The sequence below is a fragment of the Nicotiana attenuata genome, unplaced genomic scaffold, assembly GCF_001879085.1.
Source record: "Nicotiana attenuata strain UT unplaced genomic scaffold, NIATTr2, whole genome shotgun sequence".
In the NCBI taxonomy this organism is placed as follows: domain Eukaryota; kingdom Viridiplantae; phylum Streptophyta; class Magnoliopsida; order Solanales; family Solanaceae; genus Nicotiana; species Nicotiana attenuata.
The window spans coordinates 260,416-283,918 of record NW_017671411.1 but is presented as its reverse complement, the minus strand read 5'-3'; the positions used below and the strand labels follow the sequence as shown (position 1 = coordinate 283,918).

Here is a 23,503-nt window from a genome sequence, read left to right as displayed (position 1 = left end):
ATCATGGGGGGGGGGGGGGGAGGGGGAAGGGGCGGACGCGTTAATCAACAGCGTGAAGTTCATCACCACCCACAAACTACAAACGGTCGATCACTCATGAACGATATGACGAACTCGAAGAAAGTATCATCTTCGATAAGTCGGATACCCACGGTTTGGTTTTTCCTCACTATGACGCCCATGTCATTACTTTACGCATCTTAGATACTGATGTAAAACGTATTATGGTCGATGAGGGGAGCGGTGCGTGCATCATCCACCCTCGGGTTCTCACCCAAATGAAGCTCGAGGATATGATAATGCCACGCTGCATCACACTGACGGGTTTTAACAATGTAGTTGAGTGGACGTCTAGTGAAATCACACTGCCCGTCCTAGCCGGCGGCATCACTTTGGAGACCACGTTCCACATCATGGACCAGGATGCGGCGTACAACGCTATCATAGGTCGCAGTGGATCCACGCTATGAAAGTCATCCCTCCAGCTTATATCAAGTCATCAAATTTCCCACCCCTTGGGGGGGGGGGGGTATTCAGCATCCGAGGAGAACAATGTACTGCCCGGGAATACTATTGCATCGCCCAAGACTACATACACACCCAACAGTTAAAGGGTAAAACCAAAGAAGCATAGCAATCAACAGGGTCGAGGTCGAGCGAGGTCGAGAAGGATGTGATCAAAGATCCTGAAGTCGTAGAAGATACATGATCTATCGTATAAGACCTCGACCCCGTCCAACTCGACGATAACGACCACAACAAGAAAGCTTTCATCGGCCACAAGCTCCAAGAGTCAGGTGAATTCCGTCAATTCTTAAAAAGTAATGTAGACCTGTTTGCTTTTTCCCATGCAGACAGGCCAGGTCTCCCAAAGGAGATAGCAACTCACAAGCTGAACGTCGACACATTCCACCCCCCGGTAAGACAAATCAGGCAGAATTTCAACGCCGCCATTAATGACGCGGTCCGCGAAGAGGTAGGAAGTTGTTGGAAAACGGCTCCATCAGGAAGTCAAGATATCCTCAATGGGTCGCCAATGTCGGTGAAAAAGAAGAACGGAAAGTGGCGGATGTGCGTAGACTTCACATACTTAAACAAAGGTTGCCCGAAAGATTCGCTTCCACTTTCTCATATCGATCAACTCATTGACACGACGGCCGGTCACGAGCTACTCAGGTTCCTAGACGCTTACTCGAACTATAATCAGATCCTCATGGAAGATGAAGACCATGAGAAGACCACCTTCATCACTCATTAGGGAATGTACTGCTACAAAGTGATGCCTTTTGGACTAAAAAATGCGGGGGCGACGTATTAGAGGTTGGTAACGAGAATGTTCAAAGACCAGCTCGGCAAAACAATGGAAGTCTATATCGACGACATGTTGGTCAAATCGAAAAGGAAGGAGGATCACATCGGCCACCTAAAAGAAGCCTTCGACATACTCAGACGGTACGGTATGAAATTGAACCTCAAGAAGTGTGCCTTCGGAGTAACCTTGGGAAAGTTCCTCGATTTCATGGTATCGCAACGAGGCATCGAGGTCAACCCCGACCAAATCAAAGCTATAGAAGGAATACCAGAGAACCTGACTAGCAAGAAACAAGCACAAAAGCTAACCGACCGCATAGCTGCCCTGTCCAGGTTCATCTCACGATCCTCCGATAGATGCCATAAATTTTTCGGCGTACTCAAGAAAGAATATGGACTCCAATGGAACTCTGAATGCGTCTAAGCCCTGAAAGAATTGAAGGCATACCTATCCTCTCCCCCACTACTCGCCAAGGCGGAACCTGGTGAGCGTCTCCTTGTCTATCTAGCCGTATTTGATGTGGCCGTGAGAGCGATGGTGGTCCGAGAAAATAAATGTATGCAATCTCCCATTTCTTATATTAGCAAAACTCTGGTTGACGCCGAGACGAGGTATTCCCACCTCGAGAAGCTGGCTCTGGCTTTAGTCGTAGCTTCACGAAATCTTAGACCCTATTTCCTGTGCCACCCATCTCGGTGGTAACGACCTTTCCCGTGAGGAGTATTCTGCACAAACCCGAGCTGTCGGGTAGATTGGCCAAATGGGCCATAGAATTGAGTGAGCACGATCCTATCAATCACAAACGGCGATAAAGTCGCAAGTACTCGCCGACTTCAGCGCAAAAATTATTCTTGAAGTCGAAAAAGAAGCCGCTCATACTTCTCCCAAAACACACGACCTATGGGTGTTGTATACAGATGGCGCCTCTAACGCATCGGGATCGAGACTGGGACTCGTGCTCGAGGTCCCAACAGGCGAGGTAATTCACCAATTCATAAAATGCCCGGATATGATTAACAACGAAGCCGAGTACGAGGCCGTGATTTCAAGTCTAAAGCTAGCACTCAAGTACGGAGCAAAGCGAGTTGTCCTACGGTGCGACTCCCAACTCGTCGTCCATTAAGTCACAGGGACTTTCCAAATCAAGGAACAAAGACTGCAAAAATACCAGGCCGAGATCTGCAGGCTGTTACCCGAGTTCGATGAATGCCAACTCGACCAAATCCCATGAGCACAAAACATCGAAGCAGACGACCTTGCCAAACTAGCAGCGACCACCAAAAGCATAACCGGATAAGGAACGTAGTCACTCTCCTCCACTCATCGATCGATCAAATCGAGGTACGAACTATAAACTTGACTTGGGACTGGCGCAATCGTATTGTCATATATTTGCAGGACGGAGTGCTCCCCGACGATAAAAAAAGAAGCCAAAAGCTTCGAATGCTGGCAGCCAGGTACAACGTCATCAACAATGACTTGTACAAAAGAACGTATGGCGGTCCCCTGTCAAAATGCTTAGGCCCAAATCAGACGCGGCGCGTCCTCGAGGAAGTTCATGAAGGTCACTGCGGAGCTCATACCGGCAATCGAGCTCTCGTCAAATGCCTCATACGGGTAGGCTACTACTTGCCCACAATGAAAAAAGAGGCCGCTGACTTCGTAAAAAAATGCGAGCAATGCCAAAAATACTCTCCCATGATCCACCAAGAGGGCGAGATCCTCCACTTAGTCACCTCGCCCTGGCCTTTCATCAAATGGGGAATGGACATCGTCCGACCCCTCCCGGCAGGATGAGGTAATGTACGATTTCTTTTAGTTTTAATTGACTATTTTTCAAAATGGGTAGAAGTAGGTGCATTTGCCCAAATACACGAGCAAGAAGTGATCACATTCATATGGAGGAATATTGTATGCCGCTTCGGCCTCCCCAAAGAAATCAATTGTGACAACCAGTCCCAATTCACTGAAAATAAGATCGTCGAGTTATTCGAAAAGTGGCACATCAAAAGAATACTCTCCACGCCATATCATCCCGCTGGCAATGGATAGGTGGAGTCTTCCAACAAGTCAATATTGAACGTCAAGAAGAAGAAACTTGAGAACGCCAATGGGCTGTGGCCGGAGTTGCTGCCGGAAGTGCTATGGGCATACCGCACAACGCCAAAAACAAGCATAGTTGAAACACCATACTCGCTAGTCTATGGGATTGATGCAGTGATACCGGTCGAGGTCGGAGATCCCAGTCTGAGGTACTCACACGAGAGCGGGCCGACTAATGACGAGAGCAGGAGGCAAGACCTCGATGAGGTCAAAGAATGAAGAGACATGGCTTACATAAGGATGGTCGCTCAGAAACAAGAGGCAGAATGATACTACAACAAAAAAGCCAAGGTCAGACCGCTCAAAGTCGGGGACTACGTACTCAAAGCCAAAACACAGGCGAGCAACGAACCACGAGAAGGAAAGCTAGGGACTAATTGGGACGGCCCATACAAAATCACGGCGGCAGCAAGCAAAGGGTCGTTCCAACTGGAAACGATGGAAGGAAAACTACTGGCAAACAACTAGAGCATCGCTCATCTCAAGTACTTCAACTTTTAAGGAAAAATATTCTCCGAGCCGTACTCTTTTTCCCTCACCCGAGTTTTGTCCCAATTGGGTTTTCTCAGGAAGGTTTATGACGAGGCAACAAGGAGAAAGTTTCAAGTTAATGTTAAGGTGCAAAATGATATATCCATTGCCCGGCCTCTCAATACCTCTCCAGGTCGCCCAATGAAGGGACTAGATAGACTAGGACTGGAATGCCGGTATGAAAATCATGTAAATTTCTCCAAGTTCATAGAAGAAAAACAAGCATACAATGGAATCCTCTTACGTTCACCTCGCTCGAATAAACTCACATTCGACCTTGTTCGAATTAACTAAAGTGACATTCGACCTCGCTCGAATTAACTCATATTCGACCTTGTTCGAATAAACTAATGTAACATTCGACCTCGCTCGAATTAACGCGTTCGACCTTGTTCGAATTAACTAAAGTGACATTCGGCCTCGCTCGAATTAACTCACATTCAACCTTGTTCGAATTAACTAATGTAATATTCGATCTCGCTCGAATTAACACGTTCGACCTTGTTCGACTTAACTAAAGTGACATTCGACCTCGCTCGAATTAACTAACATTCGACCTTGTTCGAATTAACTAATGTAACATCCGACCTCGCTCGAATTAACATGTTCGACCTTGTTCGAATTAACTTAAGTGACATTTGACCTCGTTTGAATTAATACGTTCGACCTCGTTCGAATTAGTAAAAAATTATATTCGACCACACTCGAATTCAACCCATACTCAACCTGACTTGAGTTCGATTTACAAGTCAACTTCGTTTGAGTTAAGCACGACATGGGACTTCACCCAGATTCAATCAAAGATGTACTCGACCATGTGCGAGATAGCACATACCGACACAATTCTTCTAAAGAAACTATTTGAAGAAAAACGTTCGAAGAAAAATAAAAGACCCAATAACGTACAAAAAAGGGTTATGATCATTCAATTCCAAGAAGTATCTTATAAAGGGACAGAAAGACTCCCACAAAAAAGAGACAAAAACTAAGTACAAAGTACTACTCCACGTCGTCCCCACCTTCATCGCTGTCCACTCCACCACTCGGCCCAGCAGCACCATCTCCTCCATCGCCTTGAGGACATTTATCTTCGTACCAGGCATCTTGCTCAAGATCGTCTAATTCTTCCTCCTCCTAGCCATCGCCGGTCCCTGGAGTAGCTAGGTCATAACCACAAGCAATCCTAGCCGCACGCGCCTTGACACGAGCATCTTCAAAATCGGCCTCAGGAACCTTCCCCGTCGTCATCAAATTCTTGAGGATGTCCAGCTGAGCCTCGGCGAGGATCCGCATCTCGTATAAGTGCCGCGGAACATCAGGAAAAGCAGAAGTATGAGAGGGTGGCCGGGCCAACAGCTGCGCCTTCTTGGCCTCAAGAGCAGCGACTTGATCACTAAGGCTCGAAACATCTCTCTCGAGCCCACCAATTTGCTCATCAAGCCACGCCTCCCTGAGCACGGTCGTTTCCGCTTCACTCGCCCATTTAGATCTAAGGACGTAGAAGACCTCCTCCAATGCCGCCACCCTCGCCAAAGCCGTCGTCCTGACCTCCCCATCCCTTTCGAACTCCGCCACTTTCTCGATCAACTCATCACTTAAGCCGTTGGCTCTGATCGAACTCTGCTCAAGCTTGGCTTGCAGGGACGCCACTTGAGCTTGAAGGTCCACACACTCAGCCGCGACCCCCTTACTCACCTCGAGCTCGTCCTCGTTGGCTCTAAGCGCCCCCTCGAGCTCACTGCATCTGCCAATGACTCTCACGAGCTCCTCGTCTTTCTGCCCCAACTCATCTCTAAGGGATTGGAAATTGCCGTCCGTGCTGAACCAGGCACGCATCTCACGGTACTTGTCACGATACCTGCAATACTTTAAAACCATTTTCTTGAAAATAGCCTTCCGTTTTTCCTCTCGGCGGGCACTCTCGATCTCCAAAATGAGAGTCTAAGCGAAAAAGGAAGAGCCGAAAAGAGTCGGTAAAAATAAAAAGGGGGAAGGACGCAAAGTATAAAAACAACAAAAAGAAAATCACTCACCCTCAGAGCCATTCCAGATATGCCTAACGACAGATCGGCATCCTTAAATGACTGTATAGTCCTGTTCTCGGCTCCAGAGCAAAGAGAGACCAAAGAAGGGACCACGCTCTATGTGTTAGTCAACATGTCACAATCAAAAGGGATAACTATCGAACGAGAAGATCCATCCGTTCCCACCTCAACCTGGGTAAACCCCTCATCGAACATCCTCTCCTCTTCGGGGTCGACGTCGGAGCCGGACTCATAGTCATCTACGACCATTCCATTCTGTCTCTCCTCAGCAGAGGAAGGAACGTCAGCCCGCTCTAACGTTGACGGATCACTCCTCGGAATGACCTCAGCTGCCTTTGATGGCCCCCTCCTTCCACAAAAGCAATCTCCACATTTGAAGGGGGCGTAGTCTCTGCGTCCAAAGCCACGCCGCTCTCCGGTACGGCCGCGGCCCGCTTGGGGTTGCCCCCGCTGGCTGTTCATTCTCTATCACCTCGTTGCCAATTACTATTCTCCACCTTTTTAGCGGAACCGCTTCCTCCTCGCCTTGAGATGACTCGTCCACTAAATGCAAAATTGGAGAAGTCGTAGCCTCCGTTAATGGGGCAGCCGCCCGACGGCTAGGCCTTCGCAGAGCCGGTGTCCGAGAAGAAGCATCAATCTGAACGGAATCGCTTGCAGTCGCAATGGGCAGAGATCCGGTCGAGGCACCCGACTGATGAAAAGCGGGAGTAGGAGCCCTCGTCCTCATCGAAGCCCTCCTACCTATCAACAAAGAATGACTGGGTGAAGCAAAAAAGAAAACGGTATATGAAGGGCGAAGCAACTAATATCAAAACCAGTAGACTTACCGGTCGGAGAAGGTTTACGTCCAAACTTCTTATTAAAATGCGATCACTCACGGATCCCCACCGTGTGCGGTAATTTGGCCCACCCAATCGGGAATGTCGGTGATCAACGTGGGAGGATCCTTCTCGGCTACGTAAAAAGGGAAGAACGATTAAGCCACCAAAGAGACAACAAACAATCAGTTAGCAAAAACACTTACGAGCGAAGTTCCACTCCTCGGGGAAACCGTTAGGGTTCGCCACCATGTGCTCCGTCCTCACGTATAAGAAATTAACCAAAACCGATGATTTGTCTTATCGTTCATCTTCACCACCAATCCCTTGATCCCTCGGTGGCGGAGGTGTATCATCGTACCCCTGTGAAAACTTGGGGGAAGAGGTGTAGCAGATGGCGAAGGGAGATCCCGCAGTTGGCCAGCTCCGTGTACTTTGTCAGCATAAGGAACAGTTTATAGATATACGGGGAGAGCTGGGCCAGGCAGATGCCATAATAGCGACAGAAGTCCTCCGCAAATGAAGGAAGAGGAAGCGAATAACCTACAACGAATGGATACGCGTAGAATGTGAAGTATTCAGGGCGATGAACTTGTACCACATCGTTACTAGCCGGGATAAAGTTGATATGGTCTGGGATTCGTAATTTATCCCTAAGTTCAACAAGGGCCGCCGCATCCATCTTAGAAATAACAGGTTTAGGATCTTCTTCAAGCCGCTTCGAGAAGTCCGACCTGGCCCTCTCTAAGCGTGGAATTATTTCATCCACAGTGGGGAAACTCTCGTCTTCTGCAGCAATGGCCTCTCCTTCGTCATGAGGAGGCATGGCCACCGTCAACGAAACATGATCAGAAGTTCCCTCAAGGTTGGAAGATGCACTAGCCATTCTTTATCACGTATATGGGAAGGAATTGCAGATACGAAAGGGGAGATAAACGCGGAAGATGTTAGAAGAAGGGGGAAATAAGGGTGCAAGAGCTCTAAAGAAAGGAAAGAAGAACTTGAAGATTCAAATGCAAGTTCCCATCCCTATTTATAAGTATACATGCACCCTAATCGAGGATGCAAAGCGCTGCCACATTAATTTCAAAACGAAAGGGGCGCGGGAAACGATGCAATGCATCGGGAACATGCACCATAATGACGCATGAGGTTATGACGTCATTTCGAGCTGATGTAATGGGCGGATGTGGCTCTCAAAGCGCCACGTCGTCACCATACCGTAAAAACGTTACTACTCTACCTACACGCCCAAAATTCTCAAATTGCAACTAGCGAAGGCCGCCTACCGAGCTTGTCCAGAAACAACCTCGACAGGCGGAGGGACTAATTGTATGGCTCAGAATCTGACTAAGGGAACCTGACACGAGGATAAGTTACTAAGGGGCGATTAAGCCGAGGTCGTACACAAGATTAAAGGAACTTACTGGCGAGCTGTTAATCAGGGCCGAGGTCGAATGTTCAAGTCTGCAAATAATGGCTAGTTCTGTAATAAGATATCTAGGAGAATATTCCAGTGGATATTCTCTGTACCTATACTTTGGGGTAGGTTGGAGGCATGTCTCGTGTAAATAGAAAGGTAGAAAGAAGAAAAAGACATGCAATTCTATATGATAAGAACTCTTTTGACAAGTTGACTCTTAAGAAAAAATACAAACATTACCTTTCCAAAGAGATTCGATTTGGTGTTTATTCCACATTTCTCGCATTAGATCCGAGAAAGCCTCTTATATTCTCTCATATTCTTGTCTTACATCATTGTCAGAAAGAGGAATCATCCACCCCATTCAATATTGGGTGAATCATTCTCTCTATTTACATTCATTACCATTTAGCATATTTATTGCTTATCATTATTCCCCACTCATTAAGAGCAGCATCATTTAATATACATTGTATTTAAATCGGTTTTAATGCACTCTCATATTATTCGTACAAACATTCTTCAGATCTAGAAATTATAATGTTTAACTAGGATTTACCTTTATCTTCTTATTTAATTAGTTTAACAAAAGGTCTCGTACTTTTTTGTCAAACAATAACCGTATCAAGATTATCATTCTATCGGCTTATCTTTTTGCAACTATCTTAACTTCACTATTTGTTTTACACTCAGTTTCGAGGATCAATAGTAAGTACAACACTTTACTCTCTAAATTGAAAGAAGTGAGTTGTTTCCTAATTTCAGACAGGATCCACTGAAAAAAAAAAAAAAAAGAAAAAGAAAACAGACTGAAGCATTTTTAAATCAAAAGATACTTCTTCCTCAATGTTTCCATTGTTATGGGACCTAGTCAGAAAATATGTAAGGTGTTCCAAACTTACACATGCCCTCATCATTCTAAGTTTCTAACTTTTGGCAGTCTAATGCAATTGCTAGTATCCAAACTAGAAGCTAAGCAAATACAACCTGTGCACTTGATGGTGTAAAATCAGTAAGGGATTCAGGAGCATCTACCACTTGCCAGGTAACAGCAAAGCTGCAGTTTTTACCCGATTGATTTTTTTGCTCTAGCCTCGCGATACGTCCCACAGCAATATGAAGGTCTCGACCTACAATAAGAATCTGGTTGCCATAGCAATCTACAGAGAACGGTTTGGATATCTGTTCAGGTAACGAGAGTCCTTCTACTATATCCCAGGAGTCCGTTTTTGTATCATAAACCTTAAGTTTTGTTCGTTCATGTTCTGACACAACGAATAAATGTCCGCAAATCACAACACTTGGACCAGTCCAACCTTCTCGCAATCCGGAAGCCATTTCCTCCCAATTATTTGTTTTAGGGTCATAGATTTGGCCCCTGGGCACAGATAAAAAGGGCCAATACCAGCCTTCTGTCGTCAGAAGCTTACCATTAAGAACTGCCGACTCGTATAAAGCCATGTTCACCCCATATTAGCAACAGGATGCCAAGTCTCTTTATCAGGATCCAGGACTTCAGCAGAGTTGATCTCATTATAAAGATCTGAGTTGTTTCCCCCAGCAACATAAATCATCCCATTAATAACTCCACTATCAAAAAAGGACCTTGCATTGATCATCTTCTTCATAACAGTCCAACGGTTTTTTTGGACTTCATATTTCAACACCATATTAAGGGGACAATCATCAGAGGCCACTCCACCGCAAACATAGAGAACACCCTCACGAGGCAAGGCGACACACCTAAATCCATAGGGACAAAGTTTTTCCTTGCACGGCATAGCAGGGATTGTGTGCCAGGAAAAGTTGTTAAGATCAAAAACTTCCACAAAAGTTTTTCAGTAGATTTATGAAAGGCAAAGACAAAGAGCCATGGATCATGAAAACCCAGATCCTTCCTAAGCGTAAAGAATCGCTCTTTACTGCCGAAAAGTGAATACCATCGCTTACAAACAACCCTGCAGTTTATGTGGTTATCCACTGGTATCCGGAGGAGGCAATGGAGAGCAACATCATCCGGAAGTCCAGGAATTAGAGGTTCTCCTTTAAGCCAGAACTCAAGAGACGGATCAAGCAGAGCGGAATGCATTGTAGCTAACCTAAACTTTGGGGACAAGGTCATTTGTGAATCCCCTAAGTTATGCACTGGAGCCTGATGTGTTGATACCCTTACTCTTTACGTCTTTTATCTTGTTTAAAACAACATCAACAACCAAAAATATTGCAAATTCTCTATCACCAATTTCCAAGCATCTTTTCTCTTCTTGATCAAAACCACATCTTAAGACATAAATTCTGAGAAACGAACAAAAGAGCACGCCATTCAGGTACACCGGCACAAAGATAGATGCCCTGGTTATATGCATAGATTTGGGTATGTAAAGACTTGATCCTTAAAACCATAAAACCCCAAATTGGAAACCCACATACAAATTAATAGACAAAACATGAATTTTAAAAAACCTTAAATCCAGCTTATTTGGCCAAACCCTCCACTTTTCATACCTTCCTAGCCCAATAGTATAAAAACACTCAAACTTAACAAGCAATTTTGGAGCTTAAAAAAATATAGAGAGAGAAAGAACCAGCAAATACCAAAACCAGAGCAACAGCAAGTAATCACTAATCCTCAGAAGCACCACAGAACCACAAGATCACATAAAAAAAGGACAGCCCTTTCCACAGCCTTAAATCAAAAAGACAAAAAGGTGAGGTCTTTTTTTTCCTTTTCTTAATATTTTCCTTGTTTTTATTTCAGTGATAAAAAAACCCTTAATAGCAGAAACAAGAAATACACAAAGAGTTCAAGCTCAAAAGAACAGAAGAGGTGAGACTTACAAATTGTAGAAAAATCAACCGATCCCAGTAGCAGAGTAAAGATGGAGACTTAAGTCGTGAGCCACCAGAATGTCCATCTTTATACATTTACTTTTTTATTCATTCAAAAAGAAGATTGACCGATCCATAAGCTTGTTTAATCAAAATTGAATTAGACCAAATGATCACATATTCACATTCACGGAGTATTAATTTTGTTTACTACAAAGTATTTACGATAGTGACACCTTTTAATCCCACCGCCATTTCATCACTAGTAGCGTATTGTTCACGCGCGAAATATCTCATTCTTTTATTTTATTTTATTTTAGTACATTTTGTAATACTCTGATTAGCTAATGAAGATAAATAATTATTTTCTTTAGAAAATATACAGCTGGATTACAGGTCTCGAGGAATAAGAGTGTTGCGACTTCTATAAATATTGAGCATTGTTATGAAAATATAAAAGAAGAAGAGTATTGCATAGAAAAGTAGGGAGAGAGAATTCTTATTGATTTGGGATCAATTACAATGGAATAGAACCCCTTTATTTATAGGGAAAAAGTGACTTAGTAACTAAGTAACAAACCCTAAAATCTCTCTAAAATATAGACATTCACCATAAATAAAATTTTATTTATAACACTCCCCCTTGAATGTCTATTCAATAGATAATATGCCACGTTAAAACCTTAACTAAAATAAAACCCAGTGGGAAAAAAATTCTAGTGAAGGAAAAGAGTACGCATATCTAACAATACGCATTTTGGTTGCCTCATTAAAAACCTTGCAAGGAAAACCCATTGGAACAAAACCTTGTAAGGGAAAAAGAGTACAACGCGTATTAACTCCCCCTGATGAGAGCATCAATTCACATCCTTGAGCCTTCGCATTTCAATCTTGCACACCATCTTCAAAAGATCATTGGTAGAGATTTGATAAACAAATCAGCCACATTAACTTGAATGAATATGTTGAACCTTGAAATCATCATTCTTGATAGATAAATAATGTCTTCATATAATATCATGGAATAGCCTTTTCAATATCTCCATAGAGGTATTCTTGCTATCACCTTATCATGCTTATAGTCATAGCAAGATACATTTGTGCACAAATTGCACTTAGGATGTGGTACTTCAGGACCAAGAATTGTATATGCTTGAAGTGATTTAAGTCCTTCAAGGATTATCATATAAGTTAAGTCATATAATAGACTTTAATTAGATGCATACAAAGTTTTCATGTCATGCTAGACAAATAAGATATCGAAAACTGATTGCACATATCATTGAATTTATATTTTCTAGTGTTTGAGCTACATGTCCAAAACTACATGTCTTTCATATGAAACCAATTCTATTTGAATTGTGTCTCTTCTATTTGGCCAATATTTTTGTATCTGTATTCGACAGACTTAAGATCATCATCTATACTTAACGCTATCACAGATGTTATCGACGAACGTTTTATATCGGTTCCAACATTTTTTCATAAAGACATGACATAGAGATCTCTTCATTCATATTTTCAGGTACCTGAATCTCTCCTGAGATTTTATGAAGTGTTATATCATGTGTTCTTCTAGATCACTTACCTCCTTATTATGACCATTTTGATCATTTGCTCATCTTCTTTATTTAGAAGTTTATTTGAAACCGATTTGTCTATACGCTTTAAGCGTACCATAGACTTTGTCCTTCTAGGACTTATTCTAATAGGAGCATTTGCAGTGAGAATATAGTTACTTTCTTTAGGTCAACAAATAATTTTGGCATGCTTTGCAATACATTGCAGATGAATTATCTTTTTATGAACTTCAAGTTCATATTATCTTATTCGAGGATCTAGAAGTACATACGATAATTCATTCCACGTAACTTTTTCTCAACTGTTTATCTTGTCTCCCCCTCATGTTAGAAAAACTAACTTGCTTCGTCAACTTTGAAAGCTCATCTTTGTGCGTTACGGTGTTAATCAAATATACACCGCACATCAATAATATTGAGATGAAATTATTTGGTTCTTGACCTTGAAACCACTTGTGAGGGGAGAATATCATATACTTTCGTATATAAGTATATCAAACTGATATTAATAACTTTGTTCTCATAAGCAACAATTTAGCTATTAAGTGAAGGCACTCAATAATTATTTTGCTAAACTAACTGTGATGTAAACCAACTTATCAAGATAAAATTTCTTGAGTAAAAGATTTGGAAATTATGCTCTAAATCAAATTATTGAGCAAGTTACCTCGCAAACACCATGTTGCGGGTTAATAATAATCGCGCATATAACCATCTCATAGATGCATCTTATGTGGTATACATGGCAGGTGAATGAACCCATATTCACCTTTGATATTTCCACTATTCATAGGATTGAATCCCAATTTTAATTGGTCTATTAATTAATGAGAACAAACAACATAAGAGAATTCGTAAAGAACTTTCTAGTTCTTTAATATTTAACCATGTGAATTCTCTTTTAGTTTTGCACATCATACTTAAATTAACATTGCTAAACCAATTATGCCAACTGAATAAATTATCAATATTGATAAAGTTTAGATTTACACCATGACGTGTGCAATTATCAATAAACTCTAAGTTTATTATGATATGGATTTTTATAGCAATAAACATCCGCTTTATTGTGGTATTCTTTTTTTTGTGTAGTACAAACTGGAGAATAAAGCGGGTAACTTTTCACATACATATTACCCCGCTATAAGTTGTAGTAAAAGAAGATATTATATCTTTCCTTTATTTATAGTCTCAATATAACCAACCGTTTTCACGAATACTTTAGAAACTATATAAGTTTCTTTGAGACTTACTACAACACAATACCTTATTGATTATCAATTTTATTTCTCCAAACCAATATATTTGGCTCTTCTAGAGCTTTCAATTGATTTTGTACTACCACATATTCATCAACACCCATATGGTGAATATCTCTTTCAAGGAGAAAGTTATACCATTATGGTCATGGTCAAAATCATTATAGGGAAGATATGTTGCTTCCATTACTTTTGCCATGTAATAATCACATTGCCATAATATGACATAATCACAATAGGTACGTGATCAATGACCATTCATGCCGTAATAATAAAATTATTTTCTTATTTCATCTCAAACCTCCTCTTAGAGGTGAGTGTGGTATATTCACTACCACTAACACGTTCATATTCTTCCAAGAATGAATATGTATTCATAAATCAGATGTTGTCACATTCACATCATGAATGGACCATAATCATCTATACGTGCTTTACAAAATCTCATGTCAAATCGATGACAAACATTGTGCTCATGGAACAATTGACAATCATTATGCTCAATCCCAAAGCTTCTATCCAATTGTTTAGAGTCTCGTGCTGATAACATGTTATGAAATAATAAAAGAGGAAGAATATTACAGAGAAAAGTAGGGAGAGAGAATTCTTATTGATTTGTGATCAATTACAATGGAATAGAACCCCTCTATTTATAGGGAAAACGTAACTTAGCCACCAAGTAACAAACCCTAAAATCTCTCTAAAGTATAGACATTCACCATAAATAAAACTCTATTTATAACAAGCATATTGTAATTCATAATGAATACATAAAATTCAGTAATTGTAATTCTAAACATAAAGGGGACGAAGTTTCATAGTTAAACTTCAAAGAACAATATGTACATATGTTAGTATAGCAGAATAATTAGTATGGCCTAAATTTTCCTTTTTCTTTTGATTTTGTTTCATGTTTTAAAAGTGGATTCGAAATGACCGGAAAAAAAATTACTAATGACTAAGGGTGTGTTTGGTATGAAGGAAAAAGTTTCCCAAGAAAAATAGTTTCCTAGAAAATTCATGGAAATGAGTGGTTTTATCACTTATCTTCTCTTGTATGGTTGGTGAGTGAAATTTTTTTCCGGAAAATATTTTCTAGTATTTGGTTAGAGAGTAAAAAATATTTTTCGGGAAACATAATTTTATGCTACTCTCCTGATCAATCCCCCTCATTTCTCCAGTCCCAATGTTTCATGTGCCCTCCCCCACCCCCACCCCCTAAAATACCTAACATATTTCAGGACTTTACTTTTTTAAAGAATTCAACTATTCTTTTAAAAATTCACACAAGCTCAAAGGAACTAATGTGCTTCTTTACTTTCTTTACACAAAAATAACGTTAAAATTTGTGCTTCATAACTAAAAAGAAAATAATCTATTTTTGGTTGAAAAGAAAGTGTTCTTTCTACAACATGAAAATAAAGTACTCATTTTGTTAAAACAAAAGAAAATATTTTTTCTACATCATGAAAATAAAATACTTATTTTGTTGAATGAAAGAAAATACCTTTTACTACATCATTTTGTTAAAATGAAATAAAATACTTTTTATATCATTATGTTGAAATGAAAGAAAATACTTTTTACATCATATTGTTGAAATGAAAGAAAATACTTTTTGTACATCATAAAAAGAAAGTACTTTTTTGTTAAAATGAAAAAAAAAATATTTTTTTTATATCATGAAAAGAAAATACTCATTTGTTCAAAAGAAAAAAAAATTATATCCATAACATGAAAAGAAAGTACTATTAATAATATTTCTATTTAGGGTTGGGGTGGGGAGTGGGTTGGGGGTGTGGGGGTGAGTTAGTAGGGGTTGCTGGGGATAAAGAATGTGGGNTGGGATGGAAAATAGATTTAGGGAAGGTTGAAAACGAGTTTTGGAAAATGTTTTTCCTTCTCTTAATACGGAAAATATTTTCCTCCAATTGGAGGAAAATGAGTTCATGAGGAAAATATTTTTCACAATATTTAAGCCAACCAAACATGAAAAAATTGAAAAATATTTTCCTTCATAACAAACACACCCTAAAGATTGTAAAAGTTGCCAAAGGATGTGAAATTGAATCTCTTCTTGAGGTAAAAATAGCACGGGCTAGCCAGTTTTAGGACTGGTCATTCAAAAGTAGCCAGCATTTGCAAAGTCATTGAAAAATAGCCACTATTTCGCTATAATACGGAAAGTTCCAGCATAATATACTGGAGATCAGTGCACCTGTGTATGAACTTCTAACATATTATGCTGGAACTCCAACACATGGAAAATTCCAGCATAATATATTAGAGATTGGAGCACATGTGTATGAACTTCCAGCATATTATGTTGGACCAGTATATTATACTGGAACTCCAGTATAATATTCAGGAAGAATGGGCCAGATCAATATTATACTGGAGTATTTTCCGAATTTGAATTGTGTTTTCGTTCAGATTTATCTTTACATGAAAAGTGGCTAAATTTCGATTATTTTTGAAACTGTGGCTATTTTTGAATAACCACTTGTAAATCTGGCTATTTTTGAATTTCTTCCCTTATTGAGATCCAATTGGGTTGGATCTGGCCATTCTTCCTAAATATTCATTGGATTTCTGCTCCAACTTTTAGCCCATATATAGGGGTGAAACTCACGCTTGTTACTATTCCATCAGGGTCTATATTTTGGTGGGAAAAATTGCATTTCTGCCTTATTAGGTCGCCCTCATTTAACCTATACCCATTTTTTAATTTTTTTTAACTTTTACCCATTTTTTAAACAACTTAGGCCTTTTTCTCCTCCTCCTCCTCCTCCTTCTTCTTGACAGTTATTTTATATGGTGTTTGTGAACATATTTTAAGGTAGTTTATGATGTTTTACAGTAGTGAGCTGTTATAGCACTTAATTTTATACTATTGCTTAGGATTTTTTCTTCTTCTTTTTCTTAATTGCAAAATGGGTTCGTTAAATTTATCGTTGTTTTGACAAATTGATGATTGAGGTTTGTTCCTGATGATATTTGGAGGTTATGTTTCAAATTTGAGCTCATTTGGAGTAGATTTAGGTATTAAATTGTATATTGGAGTAGATTTAGGTATTAAATTGTATATTGGATTGTTATAATTCGAAGAAAAAATTTTCGTTTATGGCAATTTGCACTTCAGGTCTATTTGGCCTTAAGTGCATAAAAACGCTGGTTGCACTTCAGACCTTTTGGCCTTAAGTGCATCTGAAGTTCAAGTTTTCACTCAGACTTATTGGCCTTAAGTGTTGCAAAACGTTTGTTGCACTCCAAACCTTTTGGCCTTAAGTGCATCTGAAGTGCAATTTCTTACTTAGACTATTGGCCTTAAGTGTACGAAACCATTGGTTACACTTTAGACCTATTTGGCCTTAAGTGCATTTGAAGTGTAATTTTTTTACTTTAGACTATTTTTTTTAACTTCAGACCTAATAAGTCTGAAGTTGCTCGTAAAGTGGGTAGCTTTGGATTTTTTTTTTTGCAAAGTGGGTGTATGCTCAATTGTGACCTCAAAACCGGGTATAGATGCAAAAACACTATTTAAATGTTAAAAACTTTATCTTATTACTTTTAACCATTTTGGAAAATCAAGAAGCTGAATAGTTTTAACATTATTTAAACCATAAAATTTGAATTACCAAGGTAAGTCTCAAGGGATTGACAAGAGTGAGTTATTCAAGTGGTGAGCACCCTCCACTTCCAACCAATAGGTTGTGAGTTCGAGTCACCCCAAAAGCAAAGTGGGAAACTCTTGGAGGGAGGAATAAAAAATAAAAAAAAAAATTCTCAAGGGATACAGAGCAAAGTTCTTTTTGAACTTGACTAGTAATCAAAAGAAATTGTCCCTTATATTTAAACGGGTGGACTCTCTCTCTCTCTCTATCTTATATGTTATAGATTCAAGAGTCAAATCAGAGATCGAGGGCTGAGTAGCGGTGTTGTTGAGGTAGAATTCTTGGTAATGTAGTGAGATTTAAGTGGTATAATAGTTAGAGTTCATTGTATTTGTGTTACTGTATGGGTAAAATATGTTCATATTTAATATTAGCATGAGAGAGTGATACGTGGAGCCGAACACAAAACATTCATTGCTCACCATTATACATTCTTCAATGGCCTTCATAATTGTCATTAAAGAAGAGCTTGATCCTAGGATCTCATTCCCTAGACACCACTATAAATAGTGATCCCCACAACCATTGTGAGGGACACGAATTTTCTGACAAGCATACACTATACTATATCAAAAGCTCAATAACATTTTACTTTCTTTCTTATTTATATTGTTCTTACTGTCTTTGGTAGCTTTGCGCCCGGAACTAAGATATCTGCCGTTTTATTTCAATTTCAAGGCTAAGTCTTAGATTACTGTCTAATTCATCTATTATTTTTGGATCAAATTGATTCACTTTTCTATAAACCACGTATAAATTCAACTATATGGTGTTACAAGTAAACAGTATGGCGCCTACCGTGGTGCATAGACAGTCATGCAATTGAATTGGTCCCTGTATCTATTACTAACTTGTTTGATTCTTTGTTCTAGCAAAAATCATTAAAAATGGTAGATAACGGTGTCAAGACCACTCACAACGTTGAGGCCCAAGAAAATCATCCTCAGCACGAAGATCCATCAGTGACACCCGCAACGAGGGGAACGAGGCTACGCTGGTTCATGGCGGGCAATATCCACGACATGTTCGAGAGGCAACCCTTGATGATGCTAAAGATGAGCACGTCGTTGAAACTGTAAGGATCCTGAGGGAACAACAAAGGGCCATTATGGGCCATCTCTCGCAGCAGGATTAGGTCATGACAAAATTAAAGCAAGCGTTGTCGGGTGCTTCCAACAATGTGAATGGACGAGGTTCAGTTCCTCCTAGTGCTCCCGCAAATCAAATAACGTAGAGGGTCGAAAACAACACTCCGAAGGGCGAGGTCGGCTTTGATGGGATCAAGGGGAACGGTGGCGGACCCGGTAACAATAATGAGAATGATCCCTTTAATACCGTACTTATATGGTTTATGAGGGAAATAAACGCCCGAATTGATCATATTCCGGGCAAACCACCAGTGCTGAAAGGGCCAGACTCAGAGAAGTACTAATAATTGCCATTCAAACCAAGCGCGACACAGAATTGATCCTGAAGCGGTTTAAAATGCCAGACGTGCCGAAGTATGATTGGACTTCAGATCCTCAGGAGCATATCACCACCTATACAACAGTGGAGAAAGGAAACGATTTAGCTCCCCACGAGATTGAGTCCGTCTTACTGAAAAAGTTCGGGGAGACTCTTACGAAGGGAGCCCTGACATGGTATTCGCTTTTGCCCGAGCACTTCATAGACTTTATCAAGATGCTCGTGGACTCTTTCATCAAGGCCCATGCCGGGGCTCGAAAGGTACAGGCTTGAAATAACGACATATTCAAGATTGCATAAGGAGAATCTGAGTTGCTGCGGGAGTTTGTGACCTGATTCCAGAAGGAAAGGATGTTGCTACCAGCCGTACCGGACAAATGGGCAGCTGAAGCATTCACCAAAGACCTGAATCAGAGAAGTTCCAACGCTTTCCGAAAGTTGAAAGAAAGTTTGCTTGAGTTCCAGGCAACATCTTTGGCGGATGTTCACAACCGGTATGAGTCAAAGATAAGGATTGATCATGATCAACTCGGTTTTCCGGCGTCGGCCATGGGTTAAAATAGGGAAAACAATAAAGAAAAATCAAAAGATGATTTCAACACAGATCGGCGATCTTCAAGGGGTCTATTTTGCCCAATGAACGGGTCGATGGACGCAACAAAGGTTTTCGATTGTTGCAGGACAAGGAAACGTCAGGTTCTCGAGATTCTTCCTACCCCAAGCTTTCTGAATACAACTTCAACGTCAACGTAGTGGAGCTGGTGTCATCTATGAGGAACATTAAAGAAGCACGTTTCCCCAAGCCAATGAGATCTGATCCTAGTCAAAGGGATCCTAATTTCTACTGCGAATACCACGGGAAAAACGGTCACCGGACTAGAGATTGCCGGCACCTGCGTGAAGAGGTGGCAACATTGTTGAAAAACGGCCATCTCAGGGAATTTTTGAGTGATCGGGCTAAAAACAATTACGGTCGCAATCGCGATAACATAGAGCCTTCAAAAGCAGGAGAGGATCCTCCACGTTTGACGATCAATATGATTTTGGGGGGAACGAGATTAATGCTATGACATTTTCGGCGGTAAAAAGACAAAGGTGTCGGTAACACAGAGCAAGAGACTCCGGGAAGTCGCCGAGAAAGACATAACTTTCGCGGAGGAAGACGCAAACAAACTGCTTCTACCGCATAACGACGCCCTGGTAATCTCTCTAAGTGTCTTAGATTTTAAAACTAAACGTGTTCTGGTAGACCCAGGAAGTTCGGCCAATATTGTCCAGTGGAGAGTGCTGGAGCAAGCTAAGCTCACTGGAAGTATTATTTCGGCCATGAAACTTCTCGCCAGGTTCAATCTAGCAAATGTGACAACTCGGGTAGAGATCCTGCTGCCCACAAATGCCGAGGGGGTGATGAAGACGACCCTTTTTGATGTAGTAGACGGTGATATGGGTTACAATATCATCCTGGGGAGACCATGGTTGCACGAGATGAAGGCTGTGCCATCAACATATCATCAGTTGCTGAAATTCCCAACTACCGAGGGAATTAAATAAATAAGAGGTGATCAACTGGCAAAAGGGAGATGAATGCAATCTGAGTCTCCAGTAACAAAGGGAAGGAGCATGCGGCATAGCAATTACAAGAACCGGCGCCTGCTTTCAAGCCGAGCGAAGTCAACCAGGGGGAAGAGTCATCGGAATCCTATCAGGTGCCAAGGTATTTCCAAGTACCAGAAGAGACGGACACAACAAAGTCCACAACAGAAGAACCTGAACAAGTTGCATTATTCGAAAAATTCTTGGAGAGGAAGTTCAACTTAGGGATAAGACTGCACCCCGAACTCAGATCTGGATTTATTGAATTTCTTAAATTTAATATCGATTGTTTTGCATGGTCCAATACGGATATGACAGGCATCCCGCCAAAAGTGGCCGTGCACAAGCTAATCCTGGACCCCAGTATCCCTCCGTTAAGACAAAAAAACATCTTATTGCCGAGGTCAGAAACAAATTTGTCAAAGAAGAGGTAACTCACTTTCTTGATATCGGTTCAATTTGAGAGATAAAGTATCCTGACTGGCTAGATAACGTAGTAGTAGTTCCAAATAAGAATAATAAGTTTCGCGTGTGCATAAAATATAAGTATTTAAATAGGGCATGCCTAAAAGACTCGTTCGCATTGCCAAACAATGACCAAATGATTGATGCGACGGCCAGGCACGAGTTGATGTGTTTCCTCGATGCTTACTCCGGGTACAACTAAATCAAGACGAACCTAGTGGATCAGGAAAAAACTTCGTTCATAACGAACTTTGGCACATATTATTACAATGTGATTCCTTTCAGGCTAAAGAACGCTAGAGCCACTTATCAACGGCTCGCAAAAAAAAATTTTGAGAAGCAAATATTAAAAACTATGGAAGTTTACATAGATGATATGCTGGTTAAGTCTTTGAATACAGGTGACCATCTGAAACACCCGCAAGAGACCTTTGACATCTTGAGGAAACACAACATGAATCTTAATCCTGAGAAGTGTCGGGGTCAGCTTCGATAAGCTACTAGAATTCCTTGTGTCACAAAGGGGGATCGAGGTAAACCCCAATAAAATCAAAGCCAACGAAGATATCCTGGACCAGCTATCAAGCGTAAGAGAGGTTTAAAGGCTAACGGGGAGACTGACCGCTTTGAGAAGTTTCATTTTCCAATCTTCGAAAAAATGCCATCATTTCTTCACACTTCTCAAAAAGAAGAATAACTTTGAGTGGACACCGGAATGCCAACAGGCTTTGAAGGATCTGAAAAGTCATTTGTCAAGTCCTCCATTACTATCATAATCGGAGGAAGGCGAACAACTACTGATCTACTTAGTGGTCTCGGAGGTAGTGGTAAGTGTTGTTTTAGTCCGCGAGGACGAAGGTACACATCTCCTATTATTATGTAAGTAAAATTATGATGGAAGATGAAATTTGCTCCCCACATCTGGAAAATTAGCCTTAGCCCTCGTAGTTGCCACTCGAAAGCTAAGGCCTTATTTCTAGTGTCACCTGATAGCTGTGGTGACTACTTTGCCCCTACGTAATATTCTTCATAAACCTGAACTCTCAGGTAGGCTGGCCAAGTGGGCCGTCGAAATGAGCAAATTTGACATAAAATATAAACCTAGGACTGCAATTAAGTTACAAGTTTTGGCCGACTTTGTAGCCGATTTCAGTCCGGGACTTTTACCTTTGGCTACCAAAGAAGTAGTAATGGTGTTGGAATCGACATCAGGAGTTTGGACCTTGTTCACGAATGAAGCTTCCAACGTGAAAGTGTCCGGGCTTGGCATATTGTTAAGCACGCCTTCGGGAGAAACCGTAAGGCAGGCCATAAAAATTGTTCCTCTGACTAACAATAAAGTGGAGTATGAAGCTTTGATTGCAGGGCTCGAATTGGCCTAGTGACTGGACTCCGAGGTCATAGAAATCAAATGTGACTCCTAGTTGGTGGTAAATCAGGTCTACGGGATCTTGAAAGCCAATAAGGAATGCATGTAACAATATGTAATGAAGGACCAGGCTCTGCTTACTCGGCTCCAAGAATGGTCAATTACGTATATACCGAGGGAAGAGAATGCAGAAGCAGATGCACTAGCTAGCCTTAGATCGTCCACAGAGATGAAGGGATCGGACTCCGCTACGGTAGTACAGCTTATGCATTCCGTATTGGACACGGATAGCTATTACGAGGTAAACACGACTAATTTGGTCTGGGACTGGAGAAACGAGATTATTGACTATCTCGAGCACGGGAAATTGCCTGAAGATCCTAAGGCAATTCGGGCACTGCATGCTAAAGCAGCTCGATATAGCTTCAAGGGGGTCAATTGTACAGAAGATCTTTTCAAGGCCCATTGGCCCAATGTTTAGGAGCCTCCGAAGCTAATTATGTTATGCGAGAAGTCCACGAAGGGATCTACGGAAATCACTCAGGCACACATTTCGTAGTATTAAAATTAATTAGGGCAGGATACTAATGGCCCCGGGTGGAACAAGGCGCCAAAGCCTATGTTCAAAAATGTTATAAATGTCAATGCTACACACCGTTGGTACATCAACCGGCAGAGCCATTGTACTCAGTTTTGTCATATGGACGTTCATGAAGTGGGGAATGGATATCATAGGACCACTGTCCCTAGCCCCAGGTAAGGTAAAATTTCTTTTAATTTTAACTGACTATTTTTCTAAGTGGGTTGAAGCAGGTCCTTATCTGAAGATCGACGAACGTGAAGTGATAGATTTCTTATGGGAGAACATCATTTGCAGATTTGGGATACCAAAAGAGATAGCCTACGATAATAGGCCGCAATTTATAGGCGCAAAGGTCACAAAGTTCCTTGAAGACTTGAAAATCAAGAGGATCACATCATCACCCTATTATCTGAGCGTAAACGGCCAAGCAGAATCAACGAACGAGGTGA

The 23,503-nt window shown here is 40.9% G+C and overlaps 1 protein-coding gene and 1 pseudogene across 1 annotated transcript; one reads left to right on the top strand and one right to left on the bottom strand.

Moving 5' to 3' along the window:
• Positions 1-8,960: 8,960 nt before the first annotated feature.
• LOC109208127 lies at positions 8,961-10,558 on the bottom strand (annotated as a pseudogene).
• Positions 10,559-19,062: 8,504 nt separating this feature from the next.
• On the top strand, positions 19,063-20,595 carry LOC109208126. Its single transcript, XM_019371167.1, has 4 exons — positions 19,063-19,305; positions 19,387-19,538; positions 19,649-20,067; positions 20,294-20,595. The coding sequence occupies exons 1-4, from the start codon at positions 19,063-19,065 to the stop codon at positions 20,593-20,595; spliced, it is 1,116 nt and encodes a 371-aa protein (XP_019226712.1).
• Positions 20,596-23,503: the final 2,908 nt, after the last annotated feature.

What these genes read in the sequence shown, in the direction of transcription:
- LOC109208126 (XM_019371167.1), top strand. Translation starts at nt 19,063, where the DNA reads ATGCCAGACGTGCCGAAGTATGATTGGACTTCAGATCCTCAGGAGCAT. An exon ending in CCCATGCCGGGGCTCGAAAG is followed by an intron (nt 19,306 to 19,386) that starts GTACAGGCTTGA and finishes ACCTGATTCCAG; the next exon opens with AAGGAAAGGATGTTGCTACC. An exon ending in TTGGCGGATGTTCACAACCG is followed by an intron (nt 19,539 to 19,648) that starts GTATGAGTCAAA and finishes ATTTCAACACAG; the next exon opens with ATCGGCGATCTTCAAGGGGT.